Genomic DNA, 25,445 nt, shown 5'->3' with positions numbered 1-25,445 from the left:
TGTAGCATTGCAATACCTGTTCCAAAATATGCCACTAGGAGTGCCTGCATCCAGTGGCTTTAATTGAGTTACATTACCCTGCAGGCAATAGAAACTGAGGTTAAACTGTAGTACCTGTATGTTATGCAAAATAAATAAAGATAAACTCTCTGAAGTATCAATAATCAGCAGAATGTAACCTTATATACATGAGTAATTATCATTTATGATAAAGGCACAGAAGGTGTGCTGCAATTTCGTAACTTTATATATAAGTTTTGCACATATTTGTGAAATAAATATGGAAATTATGGTACTAGTTGTTTTGTGTGAAAAACCAGTGAGTATTTGTATGAGGCAAGGGGTACATACTACAATGACATTAACTTTTAAATGAATATCTCGAGCTATTGTAATTGTTTTACCACTGGAGAAGGAGAAATCCTTCCGCGGGAAGGTATTGTTTTGGTCATCTTTGTGTGTTCGCGGCAACATACCTCACAGTGGTTTGCCAAATTTCTTCGATTTTTGGTTTATTGTTAGTTATTGAGGTCCGAATGATGCGTATTCTCTTTGTATTTTTCATGTTTTGAAATGAAATATTTTACACCCCCGTGTAAGTGATGTGGTGTCGTCTATCAACAGCTGTTGTCCACTGTAGGAGTAGAGCCATTTAGGACTAATGGGTTATACTACCCATCTTTTAGGGGGTTAAGCCTGAATAATATACCATACTTGTGATAGCACCTATTTTAAGTTATGTTTAGCATTACTAAAAAAAATTGTTGTTGATGTGATGTCTGAAATTCTCAGCAGTCATTGTGAACATTATACATTACATACCTCCCGGATGTTTGGCATCTTGATATCTTGCTAAATTGTTTTCCTTTTTTAGTTTGATCGCATAATCAGTAACGAGGGTTCATATCGTCAGTATTCTAGGAATATGTATCTAAATTTAAATGTACAGTGGTATGACGTGACAGTTCTATTACCGTCAACTTAAAGGCATGCAGTGCGTACGTTAATTGAGACATTATTGAAAGGTGATATGAAATTTATTAAAAATGATAAGATTGCAATCCTGTAATGGTTTAGCAGGCTGAGGTATAAATTCAATCTTCTGATTAACTCGAGTATGATGATATTTCCTGTTGATATATCCTGGCTGGCTGAATTTGTTTTCTTTCCCATTCTGTCGTCAAAAAGCCGATTCAGCGACGACATCCAGAGGCCCATTCCATGACAGAAAACGTATAGCGTTTGTCCGGATTACATTGCATGCTGGGAAAACAGTGAACTGTGGGTAATATCGTTACCAAGACAACACGTCGGCGGCGCATGCGTAATGTGTGCAATCTGGTCTGTGCTGTTTGATTCATACATTACCCATAATTCCTCGGTTTTCCCAGCATGCCAAGGGATCTGTGAAAAGGTCTATGTGAGTATGTATTGGGATATCACATATCGAGGGAACAAAATACCGGGTAATCGTAGTCAATTTCAAAAGGGTAAACTGTTAACACTGTTCGCTAGAATGTCAAAACGTTAACTGTATGGAAAAGGCCTTTGTCGACTCCATCATGAGGCTTGACGTTCTTTGTGTCTGGGAACTTATCTCTGAACAGATCTACGGCTTCAACTTAGGTTTTAAACATAGCTTATCCTGTACGTCTTTTCTGCAGCCGATGTTTTCGTCTGTTCGTCTCGCCCCCACGGACAAAACAGTCCGGTTAAAAGGCGTACGAAACACGACAACGTGCCAAATAAAACCCAAGGTAAAGCCGTACATCTGCCCGGAGATTTTAATATCTCAGAAAGTTAAGTGGTAGAATCAGCAGGCCTGACAGACGCAGCTCTCTATGTCCTTGTACTTGATGCGCGTTGATCCGATCCGCACGTTCTTCAGGACGTACACGCCGACTCTGCAGCAGCACTCCCGGTGGGTGATGTTAAAGCTGTTGAGGTAGAAGTCTGCTTCCTCGACGCCTTCGTCATAATTGAGGAACTTGGGCCTGTAAAAAGAGAGAGAACATTGATGTGAATATCCAGGACTTCTAACCCCCTGTTACCAGATGTTCATGTCACATAAGAGCAAGGCACACTATGTAAGAACTGCTTTAAAAAGGAGGAAGAAAAAAATTCCGAACATAAAATATTGAGTCTACAAGTCACTAACTTTCTAGGGGGTATACAAAATCTCTCTTGAAGAAAAGACTCGTTTCTACTACTAAATGAACTACCTGATTGGTTCATGAAATCTCCAATCTATTGCGCAAGGGTAATGGCTGTCGAGGAGATCATGTAACAAGTTACACATGTAACAAAGCAGCAAGGTATATAAATGATTTTTTCCGCATGCACGTGCAGGGTCATCTTTTAATTCAGGGTGTTCTCCTTACTGATCAGCTGTCAAAATCATCTCCCACCCACCATGCAACCAATGCAGAGAGACAAACCTACAACTCGGCAACCCAAAACAATACTTTCGTATCATAAAAAAGACGCAAAAGTAAAATATCTCGATAATTCGGGGCACCAGCGTATCGCAAGACACCACTTAACAAATAATGTGTGGTAATATTAAAAGAAATATAAAAGGAAAATGAAAAATTGAAGACTCAAAAAAATTCCAAAAAAAACTATTATTAAGAAATCGGTAGCCTGTCTGAGGAAATGGCAGTTTGTTTTTATTAGAAAAATTTACAAGGTGTTTATATTCATTAGCATAAGTATCATCATGTCATATCTTGTATTTGTTATGTTTACAGTTGATATTTTTTAGCCCCCACGTCGTGAAATGGAACAGCCATATTTCGCAGAATTCGAGAAAATGACGCAACTTTTCTAAGTCAAGGTTCGTTTAACCTTTTCTTCTTCTTTATTTTAAAATCCTTTCCCAAACACTCACGAAGAAGCCCTTGCAAATTGAAATTGAAAGGACACAAGATAACTACTTACTGTTGCTTTTCATCTCAATGCTTTGATTTTAAAAGGCTTTGAGAATAAGGAGACAAACAAGCTAATAGGATTTGTAAGGTTTGAAATGTTTGATGTTTTTTTCTTAATAACCTTTCACCTTCACGATTGACCTTCAAACAAGGCCTCCCAGGCTGAGTCGGTAGTCCGACTTTGAAAAGGGCAGGCTGGGGAAAGACTGAATTGACATCAGCTAGAGATAAGTGATTTATTTATCAAATGTCGACAGGTGTATGTCCTTGTTAAGAGATATACAATTTTTTTTTCTTCGCCACTTGCCCTGAATGGAGAGGATAAAATGACTGTCCTTGCAAATTTCCAGGAATCATAGCTGTTTTTCAAAACGACAAAGTGTTTGCTATATTTGTCACAGAAGTAGTAGCATACCTTTACAAAACAGCACCGTGCTTGTGTACCATGTTATGTAAAATATGTGCATGGATTTACCTGGACTTTACATTATGTTAACTTGATCTTTTTTACATATTACTTATTATTAATTCTTCCCTCATGACCTCAGTAGAAAGCTAATCTCCAAGCAGATCCCTCTCGGTGGTAAAAAGACAGTATCAAATTAGCCAGACAGTATCCATTAGCCAGAGAAGGTCCACAGCCACCGACGGGATCAGGACAAAAAAACGGCCATCTATAAAAATGTAACGATCATTCCCCCACAACCTCTGCTTGGAGAGTAGTGGAAAGCGGCCTGCAGGTCGGTTTTAGCTACTCATGAATAAAGAATGGTTAAAAAAAAACAGTTAAACTTTTAACAATCGACATGTTTTCTCAATCAAGGAGATTTTGAATGAAGGAAAAACGATTATTCCATATATGAAGACCATATTTTCATCATCATGTTAGCCAACTCCACCCTACGAGACATCACCAAACAGCCTCATTTGACCACCAAGATACAGTCAGTCCGGCGCCGGCTCTTAGGCCGCAATGCATTGGCGGAGCCTCCACTGGAATCAGCTGTTCTGCTGAGAGAACTACCCCCACCACATGGTCCCGTCCTAGAGGACGAACACGACGCACCTGGTGTGACCAATTGGTCGTCACCTTCTGGCCTTCACCTCAACACCGGTTGGGAGGCAGCCAGGGACGAATCTAGTTGGACATCCATCTGCCAAGGAGCTACTCTCCCAGAGGAAGCATGCGGCCTTGAGTGAGTGAGTGATTTGAGCCAACGTTATCAACAACGTCCTTGGTGCTGAATACCTAGAGGTTCTGTTTCCAATTAATTATAGGTCGATGTTTTGATGCTAGTGTCCACAAAGCATGTAATATTAGAAAATCTTTCATCTTTCGCTTTTTATATCCATGTTTTGTGAAATAAGGTTCAAGGGACGTGAACACTAAATCGATCATGTTGCACAAAGGCCTCGTAGGTGTATGTTCGCGGTTTCTGAAAGAGTGTAAATTCATTGAATAGTTGTTACCTTTTTTAAATTCGCTGCCTTTGTATATCGTTTGTAGGAAGGCGTAGAACAATTGATTATGAGGTATTCAATGGCATTACTACTGGTTGTAGTGTGTTTTTAACTCTCATACTCTTTCCCAAATGCTGAGTGCTAAGTAGAGAAAGCAGTCTTGGCCGGGGGTCGAACTCACGACCTATAGAAGGCAAGGCGAACACCATACCCACTTTCCCATTACACTGCTTCATTGGTGTTTCATCTCCTTGTCATTGTTGCCTTTTGAAAATACCTGTCATGGTATTCAAACTGCTCTTTATCCACCCCCTCCCTCCTGCCACGGTCTAGTTCATCAAGTTACAGCACATTAGCGGTATTGTCAGAGGATGTCATTAAAGTGTTGGAAATAAATATGGAGTTGTGGGAGATGATTGTATCACACCCAAGTGTATACCTGCGGAGGCGCAGAGTACTTGATGATCAAAACACAACGATTTCTCTAAAAACAGTCAGTCCTTAAAATGTAACTCAAGGGAATTGTACAACTTTAAGATGTTTCTCAGTAACCATACATCTCTAAAAGAAGCAATTTTCTTTTTTTTTCTGTCCACCAACGCTGATTGAAGGTTTTCAACAACTTCCGCTTAATGAGAACCCAAGCGGCTTCAAGGCCATCAGAAGGGGCATTAAACTGCAACTTTACAAACCTTTTAAGGCTATATTTCAAAACCCACGTTTTAGTAACTGCTGAAGTATTCAAGTGATCGCCTTTGTCTCTATTACCTACAGACCGTTCGGAACCTACAAGTTTGGTTGGGACTAGTTGTTGCCTGACATCTAGTGGCGCGGCAAGCGTACACGAGATCGAGAGGTTACTGGTCCGATTCCTGGCTAGTCATTGTGTTCATAGAAAAGGTACTTCATACGTCTTTTCTCAGTCCGTTCAAGTGTAGAATAGGAGCCTGGCTTTGGTTGGGAAGGTAAAGGCAGTGGAAGGATGTCATACAGGGATGGGCTCAGCCTTCGAATTCCGGTACCGTGTACTAGACACGGTGGATGAACAACCTACTACCCCTACTGTCTGAAAAGGCTAGGAAACTACATTTACCATAAGGCCACATCTATTTGACTATATGAACCCAAACCTGATGTGAGCGTGCGAACAAAAAAAGGTGCCTCCATTATGAAATCTTCGCTGTTACGAAGTTTAAACATATGGCTTAACACACAGAGTATGGTATGGCAAATAATAAACTTCATTTCCATTTCTTTACATTTTGACGTTGACATTCTATGACATCACTATCATTTTCGAATATTTTTTTCGAAATTTTAAGGCATATATTTTCCCATATTGTAGCTACTATGCACGATTTACAGTATGGTGGAAAACCTTTTTTCTGGAAAAGGACGATTCATGTGTGTGTGGGGGGGGGGTGTCATTCATTTGCATTTCTTCACAATTTTCCTTTGGGAAGAAATCTTGGCATTCTCGAAAATTCATTCTCTCGGATGTCATCCATATAATCAAATCAACATGGCCTGATATATATACAAAAAATGGACCCACTGTATGTGGTAGTTGGTTCGCACGATACACTCCCCGGCCTGCACGTATTGCACCCTGCCGTGCAGTCTCAACTCTTTGGTGTACGTCGCCAGACGACAGATGTTGTTTCCCGCCACCAGCATGGTCGTCACGGCAACGGTGAGGAGGACCAGGGCGAGGAGAACAGGCCGAGACATGATGACGTGTCGTTTCAGCAACACCGAAGGTAAGGGCTGTCTCAACAAGGTCACCCGAGACTGCTCCTGGGTAGAAAAGGTGACATAAACAAAGACAACTTTAGATATTTATTTATTTGGCTGGTGGTTGCTAGCCTCCTGTGCAGGCCTCCGGGCGGGTTGGAGTTTTGATGCTGCGTTATGAAGAATTTTTAACGCGTTCTATTGCCAGCCATCCTACAACCAAACCCTCTCTGAGCGGCTGGTTGTAAGATGGCCGGCAAAAAACATGTTAAAAATTTTATAAAACGCAGCATCAAAACTCCCACTTGCCCGGAGGCCTGTACAAAAGGCCAGGCGTTTGCCCAACTAGCAAGGTGTTAAGGTGCGGTTTTTGGGGTGGAGTTGGCGCTTATTTGCCCTCCCTTTTTTAGTATGTTTACCTTCACAGAAGGACAACATGTGGTTTTTGCTCATTCATCTCCAAATGATAACGTCAATGACCTGGACCGGACGTCTGTCACCATGGTAACTGGTGCTGTAGCAGACACCCTTTGGTGTTGGGTTACATGTTTTAGCAGGGCTGAGTTGGAGGGGCATGTCGCCATGTGAATGAATAGGCATGCGTTTGAGGAAGAATAAACGGAGCAGTCGTGTGTTGGACTAGACCATGTGAAGGTAAATATTATGCATTTGCTTTGCAAGTGTTACCTTTCTAGTTTGCCCTATTTTCTAATTGGCCAAGATTCCATGGAAGGCGACCAAATAAGCGAGCGAGATCAGAAAACTTGGCCAATCAGAAAATAGTGCAGATTGGGGAAGAGCCCCTCCCCCTCCCACAAAAATAAACGCGACTGCACCTGGAATGCCTGCAAGAGGCTAGAACCTATGGAGAAAAAAACTCACATCTTTTCCACGAAACTCTGCTTGGAGAGTAGTCATCAACCCCTAACCACAAGACCGCCTGGTGCGTGGTACATATTTGACAGTTTATATCACGCTTTCCCAGAAATGTACGTTCGTGTCGCCTACATGAGCTAAAGCCTTACAGTCGCACACCCCATCTGTAAATACCACCTAAAATTATATACATGTTATCAATTTACTACTAAGTTTAGAATACAGTGAAAGGCTTTTGGAAAAGGGTTTGCGTCCCTCGACAAATATATCAAATTCTCCCTGGACCTTTGCCAATAAAGTCCAAAGTATAAAATAAAAATAGGCACATTTTACCATCAAAGCATGTATAGCGTTTACAATGCCAACAGTGACATTTGCCTGTAAGTCATGACTAAAGGTATGTCTTAACATGAGTCTGAACCTGCGTATCGGGTTATTACACTTTTATAGTTGGAGCTGCCTGGTGTTAGCCTGTCGCTCAGGTGGTAAAGCCTAGAGCCAATACCTTTTAGAACTCTTAAGTCACTAAACTTGACTTTCGATATCCTTTGAATGCCTTCTGCCCCCCCTATTCTTAAACATAAGACTTAGCCTATCAAAAAAAGGTGATTCGCGTTATTTTATACTACCTTGAAACAGATAATAAAAAATAGTAAAACTGAACCAAGGCCGCTGTGGAGTGTTTCAGTTCAGTTCAGTTCAGGTCATCCTCTTTCGAGGTGCCATTCACAATGTCTCTCCACGTGACTCGGTTGTCCCCTCCTTCTTTTTACATCCGGTTGCCAGAGAAGCACTTTTGCGGCCATCTCTTCGTGTTTGAGTTAAGTTGTACATGATTCTACACACACAGCGAACCTCTAAAAGTGTAGTATTGAAATCCAGTCACTAGGTGATGGTTTTTCTAAAAAAATGACGGATCTGGGACAAGCCTCATCTCACACACGAAGGGATTTATCAATATTTTTAGCTCATCAATTGTACTTAAGTTAAGTGGTACATTCAAAAGGTCAGGGATTTCAATGCTATCATCTTACCTTGGATACCGTTACTGGTGGATAGCAACATATAAATTATAAGGACGACACTGAATCTACCCGTGTTACTAAAGGCTACCTATGGCCTAGCTTTAGCCTGTCTCTGAGTTAGTAAAGTCAAGATGCAATACCTTCTAGAACTCTTAAGTCAACACTCAGTGATTTAAGATTGCCATTGAATTCCTTCGACGAAGGGCGAGGTTCCTGCGTGTGTGATGTCAAGCTTTCTGATTACATGTGTACATAGTGTGAAACACTGACTCTGTTTTTTTAACATAAGACTTAGTTTATAAAAGGTGGTTCAGGTGAGTTTATACTTCCTTGAAACAGATAATGAAAAATAGTAAACTGGACCAAAGCCGTGGATTGCTTCAGTTAAGTTGTACATGATTCTACACACACAGCGAACCTCGAAAAGTGTAGTACTGAAATCCAGTCACTAGGTGATGGTTTTCTTCTAAAAAAAATGACTGATCTAGGACAAGCCTCATCTCACACACGAAGGGATTTATCAATCTTTTTAGCTTATCAATTGTACTTAAGTGGTATATTCAACACACATTCAAAAGGTCAGGGATTTCAATGCTATCATCTTACATTGGATACCGTTACTGGTGGATAGCAACATATAAATGATAAGGACGACACTGAATCTACCCGTGTTACTAAAGGCTACCTATGGCCTAGCTTTAGCCTGTCTCTGAGTTAGTAAAGCCAAGATGCAATACCTTCTAGAACTCTTAGTCAACACACAGTGACTTATGATCGCCATTGAATTCCTTCAACGCACGGAAAAATTTTTATGTGTGCTGTCAAACTTTCTGATTACATGTGTACATAGTGTGAAACACTGACTCTGTTTTTAAACATAAGACTTAGTTCATAAAAGGTGCTTCAGGTGAGTTTATACTCCCTTAAAACAGATAATAAAAAAATAGTGAAACTGAACCACAGCCGCGGTGGATTGCTCCAGTTGAGATGTACATGTATGAACACACAGCGAACCTCGAAAAGTGTAGCACTGAAATCCAGTCACTAGGTGATGGTTTTCTTCTAAAAAAATGACGGATCTGGGACAAGCCTCATCTCACACACGAAGGGATTTATCATGCTTTTTAGCTCATTAATTGTACTTAAGTTAAGTGGTATATTCAACACATGTACACATTCAAAAGGTTAGAGATTTCAATGCTATCATCTTACCTTGGATACCGTTACTGGTGAATAGCAACATATAAATGATAAGGACTACACTGAATCTACCCGTGTTACTAAAGGCTACCTATGGCCTAGCTTTAGCCTGTCTCTGAGTTAGTAAAGCCAAGATGCAATACCTTCTAGAACTCTTAGTCAACACACAGTGACTTAAGATCGCCATTGAATTCCTTCGACGCACGGAAAATTTCTTATGTGTGCTGTCAAACTTTCTGATTACATGTGTACATAGTGTGAAACACTGACTCTGTTTTTAAACATAAGACTTAGTTCATAAAAGGTGCTTCAGGTGAGTTTATACTCACTTGAAACAAATAATGAAAAATAGTAAAACGGAACCAAATCCGCTGTGGAGTTGAGATGTACAGGCATGATTGTACACACACAGTGAACCTCTAGTCTAAAAGTGTGTACTGAAATCCAGTCACAAATTGACTGATCTAGGACAAGCCTCATCTCACACACGAAGGGATTTATCAATCTTTTTAGCTTATCAATTGTACTTAAGTGGTATATTCAACACACATTCAAAAGGTCAGGGATTTCAATGCTATCATCTTACCTTGGATACCGTTACTGGTGAATAGCAACATATAGATGATAAGGACGACACTGAATCTATCCATGTTTACTAAAGGTTGCCTATGCCCTAGCTTTAGCCTGTCTCTGAGTTAGTAAAGCCAAGATGCAATACCTTCTAGAACTCTTAGTCAACACACAGTGACTTAAGATCGCCATTGAATTCCTTCGACGCACGGAAAATTTCTTATGTGTGCTGTCAAACTTTCTGATTACATGTGTACATAGTGTGAAACACTGACTCTGTTTTTAAACATAAGACTTAGTTCATAAAAGGTGCTTCAGGTGAGTTTATACTCACTTGAAACAAATAATGAAAAATAGTAAAACGGAACCAAATCCGCTGTGGAGTTGAGATGTACAGGCATGATTGTACACACACAGTGAACCTCTAGTCTAAAAGTGTGTACTGAAATCCAGTCACAAATTGACGGATCTAGGACAAGCCTCATCTCACACACGAAGGGATTTATCCTGCTGTTAATCTCCCTAACTGTACGACAGTTAGGTTAAGTGGTACATGTATATTCAACAAACATGTTATGAAACACTCATTCAGAAGGTTAGGGATTTCCATGGTATCATCTTGCCTTGGATACCGTTAATGGTGCATAGCAACAGTACTGCTAATGGTGACATTTAGCCTATACATATTTGCTTTCGATATTTACTTATGGCATAAACGCATCCGGCGTTTACGTTTACGAGTAGGAATTTTCCGGATTTTGTCTGTTTGTTCCGCATAACCCGTAAACCGGCCCAAGGCGGATCTCGCCACTTCTGTACAGTAAGCCCCTGCTTGACAAGACCGGTTTGATCCACTCTTACCGTGGGGAGGACCTCTGCTCTTTTTGAAAAGTGTGGTTGGTTCTCAAACGTGCTTGAGGTGTGTATTTTATTCATTCATTCATTCATTCATTCATTCATTCATTCATTCTTTCTTTATTTCAGGTAAAAACCCATATAACACATTTACAGAACATCATTAAAATAATACAAAAACTCTACAGACATACAAATAAAACAGGAAGAAACCTAAAAGCATAATAAATTGTAGGTCTTCCAGAAGAATGAATTCCTGTAAAAGGCATCGGAACTTATTAAGCGACTGATTGTTGCGTTGTTGCAGGAAAGTAATCGTTTTTAAACACAAAAAACCAGGCTTTACTTTCTATCCAAGAGGAGGTCTAATCGAAGTTAGGTACCCATTTTTTTGCTCCTGGGTAGATTTAGGAATTCCCAAAGTTCCAAGCATGGGGTCTGCTATGGATTCTAAACAAGAAACCCTAGACTCTAGTGTGGTTTGTTCTTCAACGTGCGTGAGGTGTGTATTTAAATACAGAAAAACAGGCTTTACTTTCTATCCAAGAACCAAGAGCCCTAGATTCTAGTTATTAGCTACTTTCTGAGCAGAGGTTGGTGGGGAAGATTGTGACCTTTCGAACGTTTTTTTTTTCTGTCGCTAGCCCTAAGAACCTCTGCCACCAGTTGCAGCCTCAAAGGATATTTGTACATATTGTTACTCTTCAACTGTGTGGTCGTGTGGCGTAGGGGTAGCGTGTTCGGCTCAGACACAAGAGGTCCCGGGTTCGAATATCCTGCCCGTGTCATCGATCTTGTGGAAAGTCAATTTACACGACTTTCCTCTGATGTAAATGAGCTTCGGTTAGGGACGTCCCTCGGATAGGACGTTAAATGGAGGTCCCGAGTTTGGGAGAGCCACACCCCACGCACGTTAAAGAACCCACCTCACTTATCGAAAAAGAGTAGGGGACCTTCCCGGTGTGAGTGGTTCAAACCTTACAGTCTGGTCTCAGGTTTGACATATTGAATCATTACACAAATGTGGTAAATTTTCATATCATGAATAAAATCTTCACCTGTAGTAGCAACAGGGGAAAAACTGGGCATCTTAGAAAGACCACAATCTTCCCCACCAACCTCTACCTGGAGAGTAGTCTTCAATCCTAACCCTAATCACAAGACCGCCTGGTGCGTGGCGGCGTGGCCCAGATGTGGTAGATTACCTCACACTTTCCGAGAAATGTGCGACTGTGTCAGATCTAACGCCTACTTGAGCTAAAGCCTTACAGTCGCACATTTCATCTGTTGATATATATATATAGATAAACACTAAGTAAGTCTAACTATCCCTTGTACAAACTACTACGTCAATCAGTAGCATCAAAGGACGTTCATGGAAATATAATGCATTGGTTATCGAGAATACATTAATTGCAAGGCTTTGAAGGGCAGCAACCTTTAAATCCAATTTATTTTTGTCCACATTTTCTGCTTACTAATGGTCTTTAAGTCAGTGAAAGGCACACCACATTCGACTTTTATTTTGATTTATATAACGATAGTTAGTTAATTTTGTATCTGTTAACCGTGTTCATTCATCTTGTTTTGTTGTGACCTGTACTTAGCCAAGTGTGGCAGAAATGTGCAATAAAGGTCTTCATTCATTCATTCATTTTATTTCTTTGGCGTCATTCAAAAAGAATGATGTCTGGCATCAGAACGCTAAAGTTTTCTTCGGTGCTTTATTACTCCTCCATTAGTATACATACAAGTACAAAATCAGGTATGCAGCTAGTATTCCTGGAGTAACATATTACATCGTACAAATACACTACATCAAAATGGAAACATTATCTACATGCAACTAAACACATTACTGTTGTTTAATTGCCGTTTTCGATGTGACAAGCACTTCCTCGATCTGACATGAAAAGTACGACGAAGAAAAGACATTCCAACAAGTAGTTCCAACATTGCAACCTGGTCTCAAGTTTGGCATCTTGAAGAGTATAGTCACCTGTTATGCTAATCCTTCCACAATTGTGGTAAATTAATGAATAGATAAATAAATAAATTTGTAATTGAAAACCACCCTTAACAGTGTCCTGATTGAAGTCTTTGTTGACAAAGCTGGTTGTATCGGATCCAAGTCTGTACAATTAGGCCATGTTGATTTGATTATATGGATGGCATCCGCGCTCGCATGAATTTTCGTCCGTTTTCAAAAAAAGTTTCCGACCATACTGTAAATCGTACAAAATTAGTGAATATATGTTTATGTTGCAACAAGAAGGATTGAAAAACGATACTAATGTTATAGAATGCAGAAATCAATTCAGGAAAAGAAGAAAATGTGAAGAAATGAAGAGTCTATTGTTATTCCCCATACCATACCCTGCGTGTTTAGTCATTTGTTCCACCTTTTTGACTACGTAGATTTCATAATCAATGAAAGTTTATTTCCAAACTTTTTTTATTCCCACGCTCGCGTCAGTTTTGGGGTTCCCGGAGGATGTCAACCATATAATCAAATCCACATGGCCTAATCATCAAAAGCTGAAGGATCTAGGACAAGCTGTATATCACACATGAGGGATTAGAAAGCTTTTCATTTCCTGTTACAAAATACCTCTTCGGCAAAGTTTAGGGGTTTCAACGGTATGATTCTGCCATGGATACCGTTACCTGCGTATAGCAACACTAACAACAGCTAATGATAATGGTAATACTGAACCGGTCGATATTTACTTTGCCTTATGGACACTTGTCGCTAAATGCATACGGCGCCCACTTTTGTACAGTAAGCACCTGCTTGGCAAGACCGGTTTGATTCACTCACACCCTGGGATGGACCCCTACTCTTTTCGATAAATTTGATTGGTACTTAAATGTGCTTGAGTGCCCTTTCCCAATATACTATAGCAAGACCCCAGCATTGGGGCCCGCTAGGGATTCGAGCCTAGAAACTTTAGAATTAGATTCTAAGTCAAGAACACCTAACCACAAGACCGCCTGGCGCGTGCCACCGATTTGCATTTTTTTACGTTTTCCGAGAAATGTGGGGTCGCGTCAGATTCCAGCATTTGCAAGTTAAAGCCCAAGAGTACACAGGCTTCAAATGTAAATACCACTTGAACGTACGTACCTCTATAAGGCTCTGATATAGACCTTGATTTTTCCCACGTTTAGTGACCTCGTAATTCAAACTCCCAGAAGATGTTTTTGGAAATGCAACACCGGTACCATAGCTGCTATCGTAAATAAGGGCATTGAGGGAGATTGGTCGCTAGGCTTTGGCGAGCAGCAACCTTTTAAATCCCAACATTTTTTCTACATGTTTTGTTTTCATCATGAGCTCCACTAATGGTCTTAGGTTAGTGGGAGGCACTGCACTGCAGTCATGTATTTCTTGGCGTCTTGAATAACGCCCATTTTATTCAATCTGAAAGCAAATCTATACAAATCGTTTGGTTTAAGAAGGGTATAGCTGTTTAATAGTGAGTATTTGAGAGTTGACTTTAGATGAAAGTAAGGCCACGCCGACTAAATTTTATGGATGACATCCTCTTAAGACCCCCAAACTAATGCGCGCGGGCGAATAAAAAAAATCCGGCCCCAAATAAAAATGCTACTAAACCACAGGAATGCAAAGCTGGTACAATATTATGAATTCGCGGCAGAACATAGCGACGTATACGACAAGTCCGCACATGCTGCCTTTTTACGGAATTTGTTAATCGGCACTGTACGCATGTACTGAGTTCTTGAGTCGTGGAGCTTTGATAGTCTGGGTGCCGTCCTCCAGAGTTACCACCGGCTCCGTATTGTCGCTAACTACTAAGAGTACTATGGACTACCCAGGCCTAGAGCCAGGCCAGAGCTTCGGAGGACGTGTTTTTTTAGAACAGGCGAAAATCAATGCGCGCTCGGATGTCATCCATAAAATTAAGGCGGTGTGGCCTAAAGGTGGTCCATTGAGTAACAAGTACACAGTAGCGCTATCAGATAAGTTGTTAATGTCTAAGAATGGAATGTTCAGTTGTAAAAGTCTGTCGAGGAGGCGTACACGCTGCTGAGTGTAAATGGGGCAGTGAAGTAAAAAAACGAGGTATGCTTTCGCATCGGAACCCGCAGGTGCAAGACGGATTCGATTACAACGAAGACCCCAGTTAACATTATTAAAAAATCCTTCGCACTACCCCACAGTGGCACAACCCCGGGGTAAGAAAATTCCTTTTTGTCCAGCTGCGCTGATCAGTGATATAAAAATTGGCCCGGTGGACTGCCAGGCATCACGGTTAGGTTACGGTGTATTTTGTCTCCAGCACTCGGTTTGATTTTTAACATAACACCCCACCCCCCGTTTAGAATTTTTAGGGCTCAGCCGTACCCGAAATGAGTCCGGCAGCCACCGGTGGGTTCTCAGAATCAGAGTCTCGCCCGAACGTAAAAAAGAAAGCTCGTGCGCAACCCCCCCCCCTGTTTTTCTAGATTTTACCAAAGCATTAAATGACGGCACAGTCAGTCACCAGCTCGGGTTAAATGATCCCACCAGTCCAGATCAAATTTGCAGCCACCGCCTCCACATATAAGTGCTATGAATGGGCTCCTTACAAACTATGTGCTTCCTGAATACCCGTGACAAATTTGATAATAGAGAAATGTTTGCTTTACAGCACATGTACAGTCACATCCGTCGTAGGTGGGGTTAAGTTGGAAGTTTTTCAAACAAGCAGTAACCGCCGATAGGAATCTAAAACAGCGTTTCCGGTAACAAGACAATTGGATTTTTAAGCTTAGATATGCCCTCAGTTTCCGATCTTGCAACCGATGTGACCCAAGCTCGAACTAACATTCCTAAAGCATGTACCGCGTCTACACACCCTTTGAAAAGACCGGAAGTTCGAGGAGTCGAATTTGACTTGCCGGACAGGGTTTCAGCACTTAGAAATGGGACGCTAATCACAATGTATATTGTATTAACCATCGTGATAAATCATATTACACATCGTTTGTTGTTCGTGTTACGACCATCGGAAGAACAAAAGCTTTGTCGTAACCTAAAACTTGATCAAAATACGTTACATTTCAGTCGGTACTCTTTTTCGTACGTGGGAGGACATTCTAGCATTTTATTTTATACAAGACACAGCTGTATCAAAAGGTTTTATCAAGCCGTCCCACCAAATTCACCTTCCGTATTTTCTTCCAACCAGTCTGGTCTACGAGGTTATCAGAATTAGAAATAAGAGACAATATAGAGATGCTTCCTACCAGTGTGTTTTGGGACCGGTCCCTTTGCCGTACGATCGTCGCACAATCACAAACTTATGCGGCCGTGCGTATGGAGAACAAATTATAGCTGTTTTAACTGAGAAGGCTGTCTAAACTGCTTCCCAATGGTTGGTTCTGCCACAGCCTACTTGAAGTTTATTTCTGCCAGAGCTTCCGACGACATAAAAATTGTCGAACGAGCTACAAAAAAATGTGCTGGGGGCCCTACGTTAGAACAGTCCCCATCCATTCTGTCTCTGTGGATGATCTAAACCTTTGGAAAGTATTAAACTCACTGGACACAATCCAGGCAACGCATGTCGCAGATTGTGCACATTAGTCAAGACTTTCGAATCGCCGGGGCGCGCGCCAGTCACTCGTAAAACGCCTTCTCAACCTTTTCCTAATGCAAAGTTGAACTGCTTCGCGAAAAGAAAGAACACGTAAAGAAATACACCAGGTAACTAAAACACGAGAAGTCGCAAAAAGATACCACTGGCTTTCCATCCGCCCGCACGCCGGAAAGCCGCGCAGACCCAACCGCACAAAAAAGTGTTCTACTAACCGTTAGAATGACTCTCTTGGCCTGGAACTGACTGAACAGGCTGCTTTGGGCGTTCCTTATATTGGCCATGATGGAAGGTGGGCGGGTGGGCGTATACCAGTGGCATTTCCCTTATTAGGGAAAATAGACGTCGTGGGGTGTTTTCACAGGTGTATCGCCTGTCGTCCAACTTTTGTGTGGGCACGACAGTGAAAAACGGTAATTAGTGTGAGACGCAGCCGTGAGTCATCGACCAAGTCCAATATCCCCCTGGGAAAGTTAAATTTACATAAGCGAGGGAGTGTAGGCATCTCACTGTGTTGATTCCAACTACAATTGACGCCGACGTCAAACACAGCAGGACAACAGCCCAGCCGAAGAATCTGTTTCTTTTTAGCAAAAAAATATGACCTGTGTTTACTGCGCGATTTTAAGGTTTTACAATTCCAAATACAAAGGGGCAAAACTGACTTTTTAATAATTATTCTTTAGATGCAGTAAGTTGAGTCAATCTTATTCCATACTATAGTGATATCTGTAAAGCGTCGGTCACAACCCGACGTACGTGCATCTGCGTGCTGGCTACGTCCAAAAACACGGGCAAACTTAAGCGACGGTCACAACTCGCCGTACGTGCTTCTGCGTGCTGTCTACGTGCAAAAACGTGGGCAATCGCAGGGCATCAGTGCGTGGTGAGTACCACCTCCGTACGGAATCCTACGGATTTGGGAGCACGCAGACACGCCGTAGAACTTTAAGTGCATGTAATACTTTTTCTACGTGCGGTCTGCGGATTTACAACCCGTGCGTGCGAGTACGTGCGACGCGCGTGCCCCGTACGTACCGTACGTAAGAAGCACGTGTGAGTACGGCCTCCTTACTGTAAAGTTGCAATCGCACAGAGATCGTACGTTGTACGCACGTACAACTCACGACTTGAGCAACGAACGATGCACGCAACCGCTCACGGCCAGACGTGGCGTGCAGACCACACCTTGCGCAACCGTACGAGTGACGTGCGCCACTCCTTTCCCACGTTTGCAGAAAAACGTAGCAGACGTGGCCTCCCAATAAAACGTATTGACAAAAAGCACGCACGGCGGGTTGTGACCGGATGTTTGTTTTGTATCGTAGGCTGGTTCTAGCTACTTATGGGTGGTAAATAGACGCCTCACGTAGCTTTTTTTCGGGCTAATTCGCTTCATGTATGAAATGATGATGACAAAATTTCAGTACCAGACAGATTTCCTCATCTAAAATATTTTTGTTTTGTAGTTCTGAAATTGTATGCCTTTGATGTTGAAAGTAACTAAGCAGAGTCGCCAAATGTAACAAGATGGATTTTCTTGCGAAAAATATTGTAGATTGTTTTCTTTTTAGATTTAATCCAACATCTAATCACAAGACGTGGTGACGGCAAGTTTTTTTCAACTTATATTAATGCCGCCACCAACACATGGGACAATACAATACTCATTTTCACCTGAGCGAAGTGAGGAAAGTCGTGTTAAGTGCCTTTCCCAAGGGCACAAGATTGGTGGCATGTCAGGACTCGAACTCGGGCCCTCTTGATTCCTAGTCGAGCACTCTGCCGCTACGCCACACGACCCCGTCTATGTTTCTTTGTGGCATTACACGTGTGGCCAGCTTAACTAACATTCCGGCCGCGTGGAATTCCGGAAGCCCGCTAGCCTCGTGTTCTGGTAATCTTTCACTGCCTTTGTCACAGCAAGGAGTTTTAAGTGATAGATAACCCCCTTGGTCACAGCCAACGCGTTGAACGTCAATCCAGGCCCACTCTACACCTACGAGCCTCGTGACCGGTGATATTTACCAGCATCGGCCTCAAGGATAGTTATCCAACGTGTCGCGGCCCAGGTGTGGACCTGGATTCCAGTGATATTGTATCAACATGACGTAGTCGACGTGCTGGGTGATCTTTAAAGGCACCCAAGGCATGCAATTTTAGGGTGGCAAAAAATAGTGATCTGGATGAGGAAATCTTTCTCTTATTAACCTTAACTGCTATTTCGTTGCACATTTTTGTCATCATTTCATACTTGAAGCATTTGAAACAGTCCGAAAACAAGCTACGCGAGGTGTCAATTAATTTTTGAGTACCAATCATAAATAGCTAGAACCAGCAAAACAAACATTCGTTTTCCTTTAGAGACATCACATTTTTTGTCTTACAGATATCAGTATAGTATAGTATAGTATGGGATATGATGTATTCCACTTACTACATTATTACACAATGACCAAACAATTGCCAAGAAACAATTACTCAAGCAACTGGACATGATTTTGAAAACTAGAATCATACCTAGTTGCTTGAGTACCTTTTTGGCGTATTGCCTGGATGTCTAACCTTCACCGTATCGACGGACCAGAAAATTGATTTTGACAATATTAGTTTTGCCACCTGGAATTGCACTGGATGTCTTTTAAAAGCTTCAGACAGCCAAGATTTTGAACTTTAATTCCGGACCTCTCCACACCTACAGGTCCCGTACCCGGTGATATTTAACTACCCTCACACAGTCACACGGCCAACGCTTTGAACTTTATTAAGGAGAAATAGCAAAGTTCTTTTTATCGCAACTATTTATTCTTCACGCCGACGTTTCGATGACCTTTTGTCATCTTCATCAGGGCAATTCGGATGACTGGTTTACTGTGCACTGACACTAGATGTTACTTGGTGCATAGTGCACTAAAGGTGTTACATAGTTCATAGTGCACCCTGATGAAGATGACAGAAGGTCATCGAAACGTCGGATAGTGAAAAATAAATGGTTCTGATAAAAAGAACTTTGCTATTCAGTCGTTTACCAACCTGATGAAATTATTTACGGAGGTTTATCCAGGAGGGTCTGCATGTCATTTCCAGTGAGGCGTGGTGAGCCGTTATAGCTATTCACCGTTACGCGTAGCAAGTCGCTTCAATTCAACGTTAGGCATTGTCTTAAACTTCTTTGTGGAGAATAATTAGAAGGTTTTAGATAAGTTCCACGTAATACGTTATTTCGTATCCTGAATTCGTTAATCGTAGTCGAAAGCCCCAAAAATACCACAGACTAGCTTTGCCAAACCTCCATGCATGCAGAAGAACATTCCAAAGAAGTCACTTCCAAATCCTTATGCAGGAATAACTTTATTTGCCCTCCTGCCTAAATTTACCGTTATGTGTTGCCAGGGTCCCCCATGCAGACCCTCACACAGCGACAAGCCTACGTGCCAAAGGAAAGCCCGACTACACGTTTTCCTGGAAGTTGCATCATTTAAGGAAAAATACTTGAACCTAGCGCTTGACTTCTTGCTCGTGACTCGTTCATTATATAGATGACAGAGATTGGTTGGGGATATACATAACACGTACTAATAAAGCCTTTGTGGATTCCTACGCCTTTAAATGGATTAAAGGATTGTACCAGCGTTTGTACCATATATCTTCATCTTTGATACCCTCAACCACGAAAGGGGTATCACTGAGAGGGGGAAAGGGACCTTACGGCAATGCAGCCCTGAAGGCCTCTACTGACTAAGCCTGTATGGCCTGGGCAGGCAACTCATTCCATTCGCGAATACGTATAGAACTAGAAAAAGAAAATAAGAATTAAAGCAGTCTTTTGCTGCAGGGATGAGATGATATTTTAGGGCTGACTCTGGTACGTACGTCGCTGGGCAGGTTTAAGATATTGTTCCGTGGGTAGGTGCATGTGAAATATTTTGAAAAGTGTAGTCAGACGTGCTTCCCTCTTTCGATCGGCAATGACGGGTCATTGCAGTTTTAGTAGCATTTCGGTCACACTACCGGTACGGCTATAGTCGCTCAAGACCACCTGGGCTACCCTATGTTGTTACATTGATGTTAAAGGTGTATTTAACTCTTCCAAACCTAGCAAATGAATATTTAGCCTAACTTTTTGTATGTAATGCTGTTTAGTGTTGACAATACAAGTTTTCTTTGATAGTGGTTTCATGTAAGTAGATGTAAATAGTAGTTAATAATATGATGTTTAATATACTATCATGTGTGTCATGAGAGGACCCCAGGAAGAGTAGTGGTGTGTTATATGTCACTAATTGGAGATTCCTTAGTAAATAAATGAATGAATAAATAAATAAACTATGTTGTACGCGCCCAACTGCCTGTAACCCGCCAGCTGTGTAGGAGTCCCACACCGAGGCGCAGTACTCGAGTTGAGCCCTCTGTATACCTATGCAGCTTTGTGGCAAGTTTTTTTTCATCATTGAGATAAATTACGCCGTATTACCGCCATGTATGTACAGGAAACTAACTATACAGGTAGTGTTAGACATTGAACACAGTAAACACGGGAATACCGTGTCTGGTAGCTTTAGTAATTACCCGTAGTAATGGTGTCCCACAGGGAAGCTTACTGTCCCCCATATTATCAGACATCTACATCTAAGTGTTTAGCTGAATAATACACCAGTGACACCAGCCTTATCTTTGTTCCGGCAAATGCCTGCAAAAGGTAAATGATGCCTGTGAGGCTTTTGGAGCCACCAACAGCCAACTGCCCCCCATGGTTCCCGCCTACACGGTGCGTCAATCACATGCGCATGCACTCTGTGAGCGGTCTCTTTGGCCTACGTTTCTTCAGCCATGTTCGTGGGCTTTCAAATCACCCGCAAACTATCCGATGACGATTCCATCCGTGAAACAAGAGACAAAAGGGCACAAAACCTCCCTGCAGTTGTGGCACCGTTTGTACATTGGGCGAAGAATATGCCGCGACAGTATGGGATCCATATACAAAGAAACACAAAGATAAACTGGAAAGGGTACAGATCCAAGCTTCAAGATTCTGCACGAACAACTATTAAAGGGGTGCTATTGTAACGGAAATGAAGAGAAACCTACAGTGGGGGTCACTGGAAGACAGACGTAGAATGTCCAGACTGTGCATGATGTACAAAATTACTAATAAACTAGTGGATGTACCAACCACGAAGTATCTGATACCAGCCCAGGTATATCGTGCCGAAAAAAATTAAAACAACTTGATACAAGAGTCCATGGAACACAATCCTCCTTTATTATTGTTTTTGCGGTCTGCTTTTGCGGTGTTTGATACCAGATATCATGTTTACTACGTATACCGATATGCCAAACTTCAGACAAATCCATGAAAAGGATGTTGATTTATAGGTCTAAAGACACGGACCCAGACAAAAGCATGCTGTTCAAAGTTTGAACGTTTATTTCCAACAAAGAAAGCCATTGTAGAAATTGCTTATAAGTTAGGCCATGCTGATTTGATTATATGGATGACATCCTCTGGGAATTCCAAAACCGATGCGAGCGTGCGAATAAAAAAAAGTTTTGCAAAAAAAAAAGTTGCTTTCATTATGAAATCCACGTGGTCATGAAGGTTGAACAAAGGGCACAGAGTATCGTTCTACTCTTCAAATTCATTTCTTTACATTTTCGTCTTTTTTCGTTTGATTTTGGCATTCTACGACATTGGTATCGTTTTCAAATATTTTTTTCTTGCAACTTACGGTATAAATTTGTTCATTTTACAACTGTTTTGTATGATTTACAGTATGGTTGAAAACTTTTTTTGGGGAAACGGCCGAAAATTCATGCGTGCGCGGATGTCATCCATATAATCAAATCAACATGGTCTTATGTAGATAAATTCCTGATTTGCCTGATTTACATCTAATGATAAATACTGAGGAAGGCCAGAGTGACTGGTCGAAAGCTCTAGGTTAGATAACTTTTTGTGTTGGATCTAAAGTTTTAACTCTAAAAAGTTCAATGAAAATAGCCTAATGGCTAAAGGATGAATAAAATAAATAACTAAATATAGATAAATGATAGTATGTGCAGTTGTTACTATCGATAAAGCTTCATCCTTTGTGTTAGAAAATGTCACCTTCCATGTTGTTTGAAGATATACAAACCCTTGGCGCTTACTCCCCCATTCTGGAAATATGGTTTGAAAGAGGTAAAACAAAATAGGCATACAGGGGGTGGTACATTTTCCAGATACTAATGTGATTTACAAAATGTGAATGTCATTCATTTAATCAAATCAACATGACTAACTTCATGCCACTGGTCAGAAATGAGACAGATAGAAGTTACAAGTTAGAAATACATTGATAGAGGTTTGACCATCCAGGTTCATACTTCAAGGAACAAGAGCTAGAATATACGTATATACCAAACGTGCACTAGAAAGACTTAAGCAGCAAAAGCATCTTGACCTTTTTGAACCATTCGTCTTTGTTTGCAGTACACATAGCACACCCATCAAAAGGTTTCTGGTCTTGCGACCTTTCAAGCTAGACCCATGTATCTCAAAAGGTTTCTGGGTTGCAACCTTTATAATAATGGTTTATTTACTTCATAAGCACAGACTCCACTTTGCAGCCATTGCTGAAATACATGGACTGTTTACAATATTTCTAACTACGACATCATATCAGCATAAGTAAGTAAAATATTAAGATTAAAATGATGGGTTGGTGTCGAAATAGGTTTAAAACATTGCATAAATCGACATTCGTTGATAAAATTTGCGTAGGTACTAGAGTAGATTAAAAGCGTTACATAAATCAATATGAGTATAAAACATTAGGCGTATTTAGTATTTAGGTATCTAGCATATAAGGCGTACTCTGGAGTAAATGGCAGCAAACAGGGATACGCAGTACAAATCTGTCAGAGTCAGCTAGGAATTCAGCATCCGAATCATGTAAGGAATCGCACTAGATCTATACCTTACAGTTCTACAGAACACAGAGTCTAGTTTGTGGGATGGGCGAGTCGTCCTGCCGCTAATCGAGGTTCTAGACGGTGGCTGTAGATGCAGCAACTTACGGTGCAGCTTAGGGTGTTCAAGGGACTTGGCAAAGACCTTTCAAACTAGAGCCATGTATCTCTTTTACCAGCAGAACTGACGGACCATGATATGGCTAAGGTGATATTATTAGCTTGAAGGTTCCATTGTTTTTTAAAGAGAGCCTATTGAAGAAGGTTCTGAGATTAGGTTTACGTTTTAAAAATGTGGAGATCGCGTATTTGATATTTCAGGGCAATGATAAAAGTACGTTGGTCTATGCAAGTAAAGATCACAACACTGTGACAAGCTTCACTGGGTCAGTCTACTGAGGAAGACCAGAGTGACTGGTTGAAAGCTCTAGGTGAGAGAATTTTCGTGTTGGATCAAAAGTTTTAACTTTAAACATTATACAGACTATGGACAAGGGCGGATACCCAGGAGGAAGATAGATGACGTTATCCCACTGAACCATCTAAGTCAAAGTAAGCATTCAAAACCGAAACCAAAGAAGAAAGAATGCTAACAGAGGTATCATTATCAGTTAACAGAAGGTCGTAAGAGGATCTTTGAATTAAATGGGATCAAGACGTACTTCAACCTTCAGTAGTGTCCAAAGACAAAAACCTTCAGGTGGATAAGTAAATGTGAAGTTGTGAGGAGGACAAGTAAGGATGAGTAAGTTTCGAGTTGTTTCAAAACACCATAATGTTAAAACACAAGGGTTACTTCGTGTTCTATCTGCATTTTTTTTAAATCTTTATCGTCACTGTACGAAAACTTAGATTTACCGGGCCAGTATAGTTGGGTAATGTTTACTTTGTTTTTCAAGAAACACTTTTGAACTTTACAATGGCTGTAAAGAAAGGTCAAGTACGGTAATACCGGACTTAACAAGGGTTGTAAAGGAAATCACGGCACTTTATCGTTATTTACTACCATTGTAAAGCCACATACTGTGTACATAGTAAACATTACCTGAATTTACAACCTTTGGTAAATCCAACTTTTCATGCAGTGCGTTGTTCATTAAGTTCAAGTGACTTGTAACATTATACGCCATCGACGCAGTAAGCAGTAATATATGCAGTCATTGCAATTTTGCACATATTTATTAATAGGCATTCAACTTATCTACCTGCATTCTGTTCTGTTCTGTCTGCATAACGTGACTTACCTGACTAAAGATGTACGATCAATATTTGAGTAAATATATTTTTGCTTTTCTTCGAAACAGTAGTATACCACGATGTCCTCTTTGGACTTGGCACCAGAAACAGGACTGACACTAAGGCATCAAAGATTCTTAGGACTAGACACCAAGGTATCAAAGATTCTCAGTCAGCACCAGGGACAGGACTGGACACCAGGGTATTAAAAATTCTCATTCAGCACCATAGACAGGACTAGACACCAAGGTATCAAAAATTCTCATTCAGCACCAGGGACAGGACTGGACACCAAGGTATTAAAAATTCTCCTTCAGCACCATAGACAGGACTAGACACCAAGGTATCAAAGATTCTCATTCAGCACCAGGGACAGGACTGGACTCCAAGGTATCAAAGATTCTCAGTCAGTACCAGTGACAGGACTGGACACCAAGGTATCAAAGATTCTCAGTCATTACCAGGGACAGGACTGGACATCAAGGTATCAAAGATTCTCATTCAGCACCAGGGACAGGACTAGACACCAAGGTATCAAAGATTCTCATTCAGCACCAGGGACAGGACTGGACACCAAGGCATCAAAGATTGTCAGTCATTACCAGGGACAGGACTGGACACCAAGGCATCCAAGATTCTCAGTCAGTACCAGGGACAGGACTGGACACCAAGGTATCAATATTTTCAGTCAGGGACAGGACTGGACACCAAGGCATAAAGATTCTCAGCTAGGGACAGGACTGGACACCAAGGTATCAAAGATTTTCAGTCAGGGACAGGACTGGACACCAAGGCATCAAAGACTCTCAGCTAGGGACAGGACTAGACACCGAGGTATCAAAGATTATAAGTCAGCACCAGGAGTAGGACTAGACATTGAGGGTCCAAAGCCTAGTGCGCAGTTCTAAAACACTTAGAAGAGTGGATGTTGGGCGGCCGGCAACCGTAAAGCCATTTAATCAGGCTAGATAAATTTTATAGGTGTAAAGACACAGACCAAG

The 25,445-nt window shown here is 41.3% G+C and overlaps 1 protein-coding gene across 1 annotated transcript; it reads right to left on the bottom strand.

The window, feature by feature from the left end:
• Nucleotides 1-9: 9 nt before the first annotated feature.
• Nucleotides 10-16,533, bottom strand: LOC109463995. The gene is made up of 3 exons (XM_019760919.1): nt 16,473-16,533; nt 5,947-6,188; nt 10-1,994 (listed from the first exon to the last, which is right to left on the bottom strand). Exons 2-3 carry the CDS (start codon nt 6,120-6,122, stop codon nt 1,814-1,816), a joined length of 357 nt encoding a protein of 118 aa, XP_019616478.1. The 5' UTR covers nt 6,123-6,188; nt 16,473-16,533; the 3' UTR covers nt 10-1,813.
• Between the last annotated feature and the right edge of the window lie 8,912 nt (nt 16,534-25,445).

The sequence above is a fragment of the Branchiostoma belcheri genome, unplaced genomic scaffold (genome assembly GCF_001625305.1).
Source record: "Branchiostoma belcheri isolate BF01 breed outbred unplaced genomic scaffold, Haploidv18h27 scaffold13, whole genome shotgun sequence".
Classification (NCBI taxonomy): domain Eukaryota; kingdom Metazoa; phylum Chordata; class Leptocardii; order Amphioxiformes; family Branchiostomatidae; genus Branchiostoma; species Branchiostoma belcheri.
Note: the sequence above shows the minus strand (reverse complement) of the source record. Positions and strands in the feature narration are given on the sequence as shown.

Coding starts and splice junctions, on each gene's coding strand:
- LOC109463995 (XM_019760919.1), bottom strand. CDS start 6,122: ATGTCTCGGCCTGTTCTCCTCGCCCTGGTCCTCCTCACCGTTGCCGTG. Junction 1,995..5,946: donor CGAACCAACTACCACATACA/GTGGGTCCATTT, acceptor CTCTTTTTACAG/GCCCAAGTTCCTCAATTATG.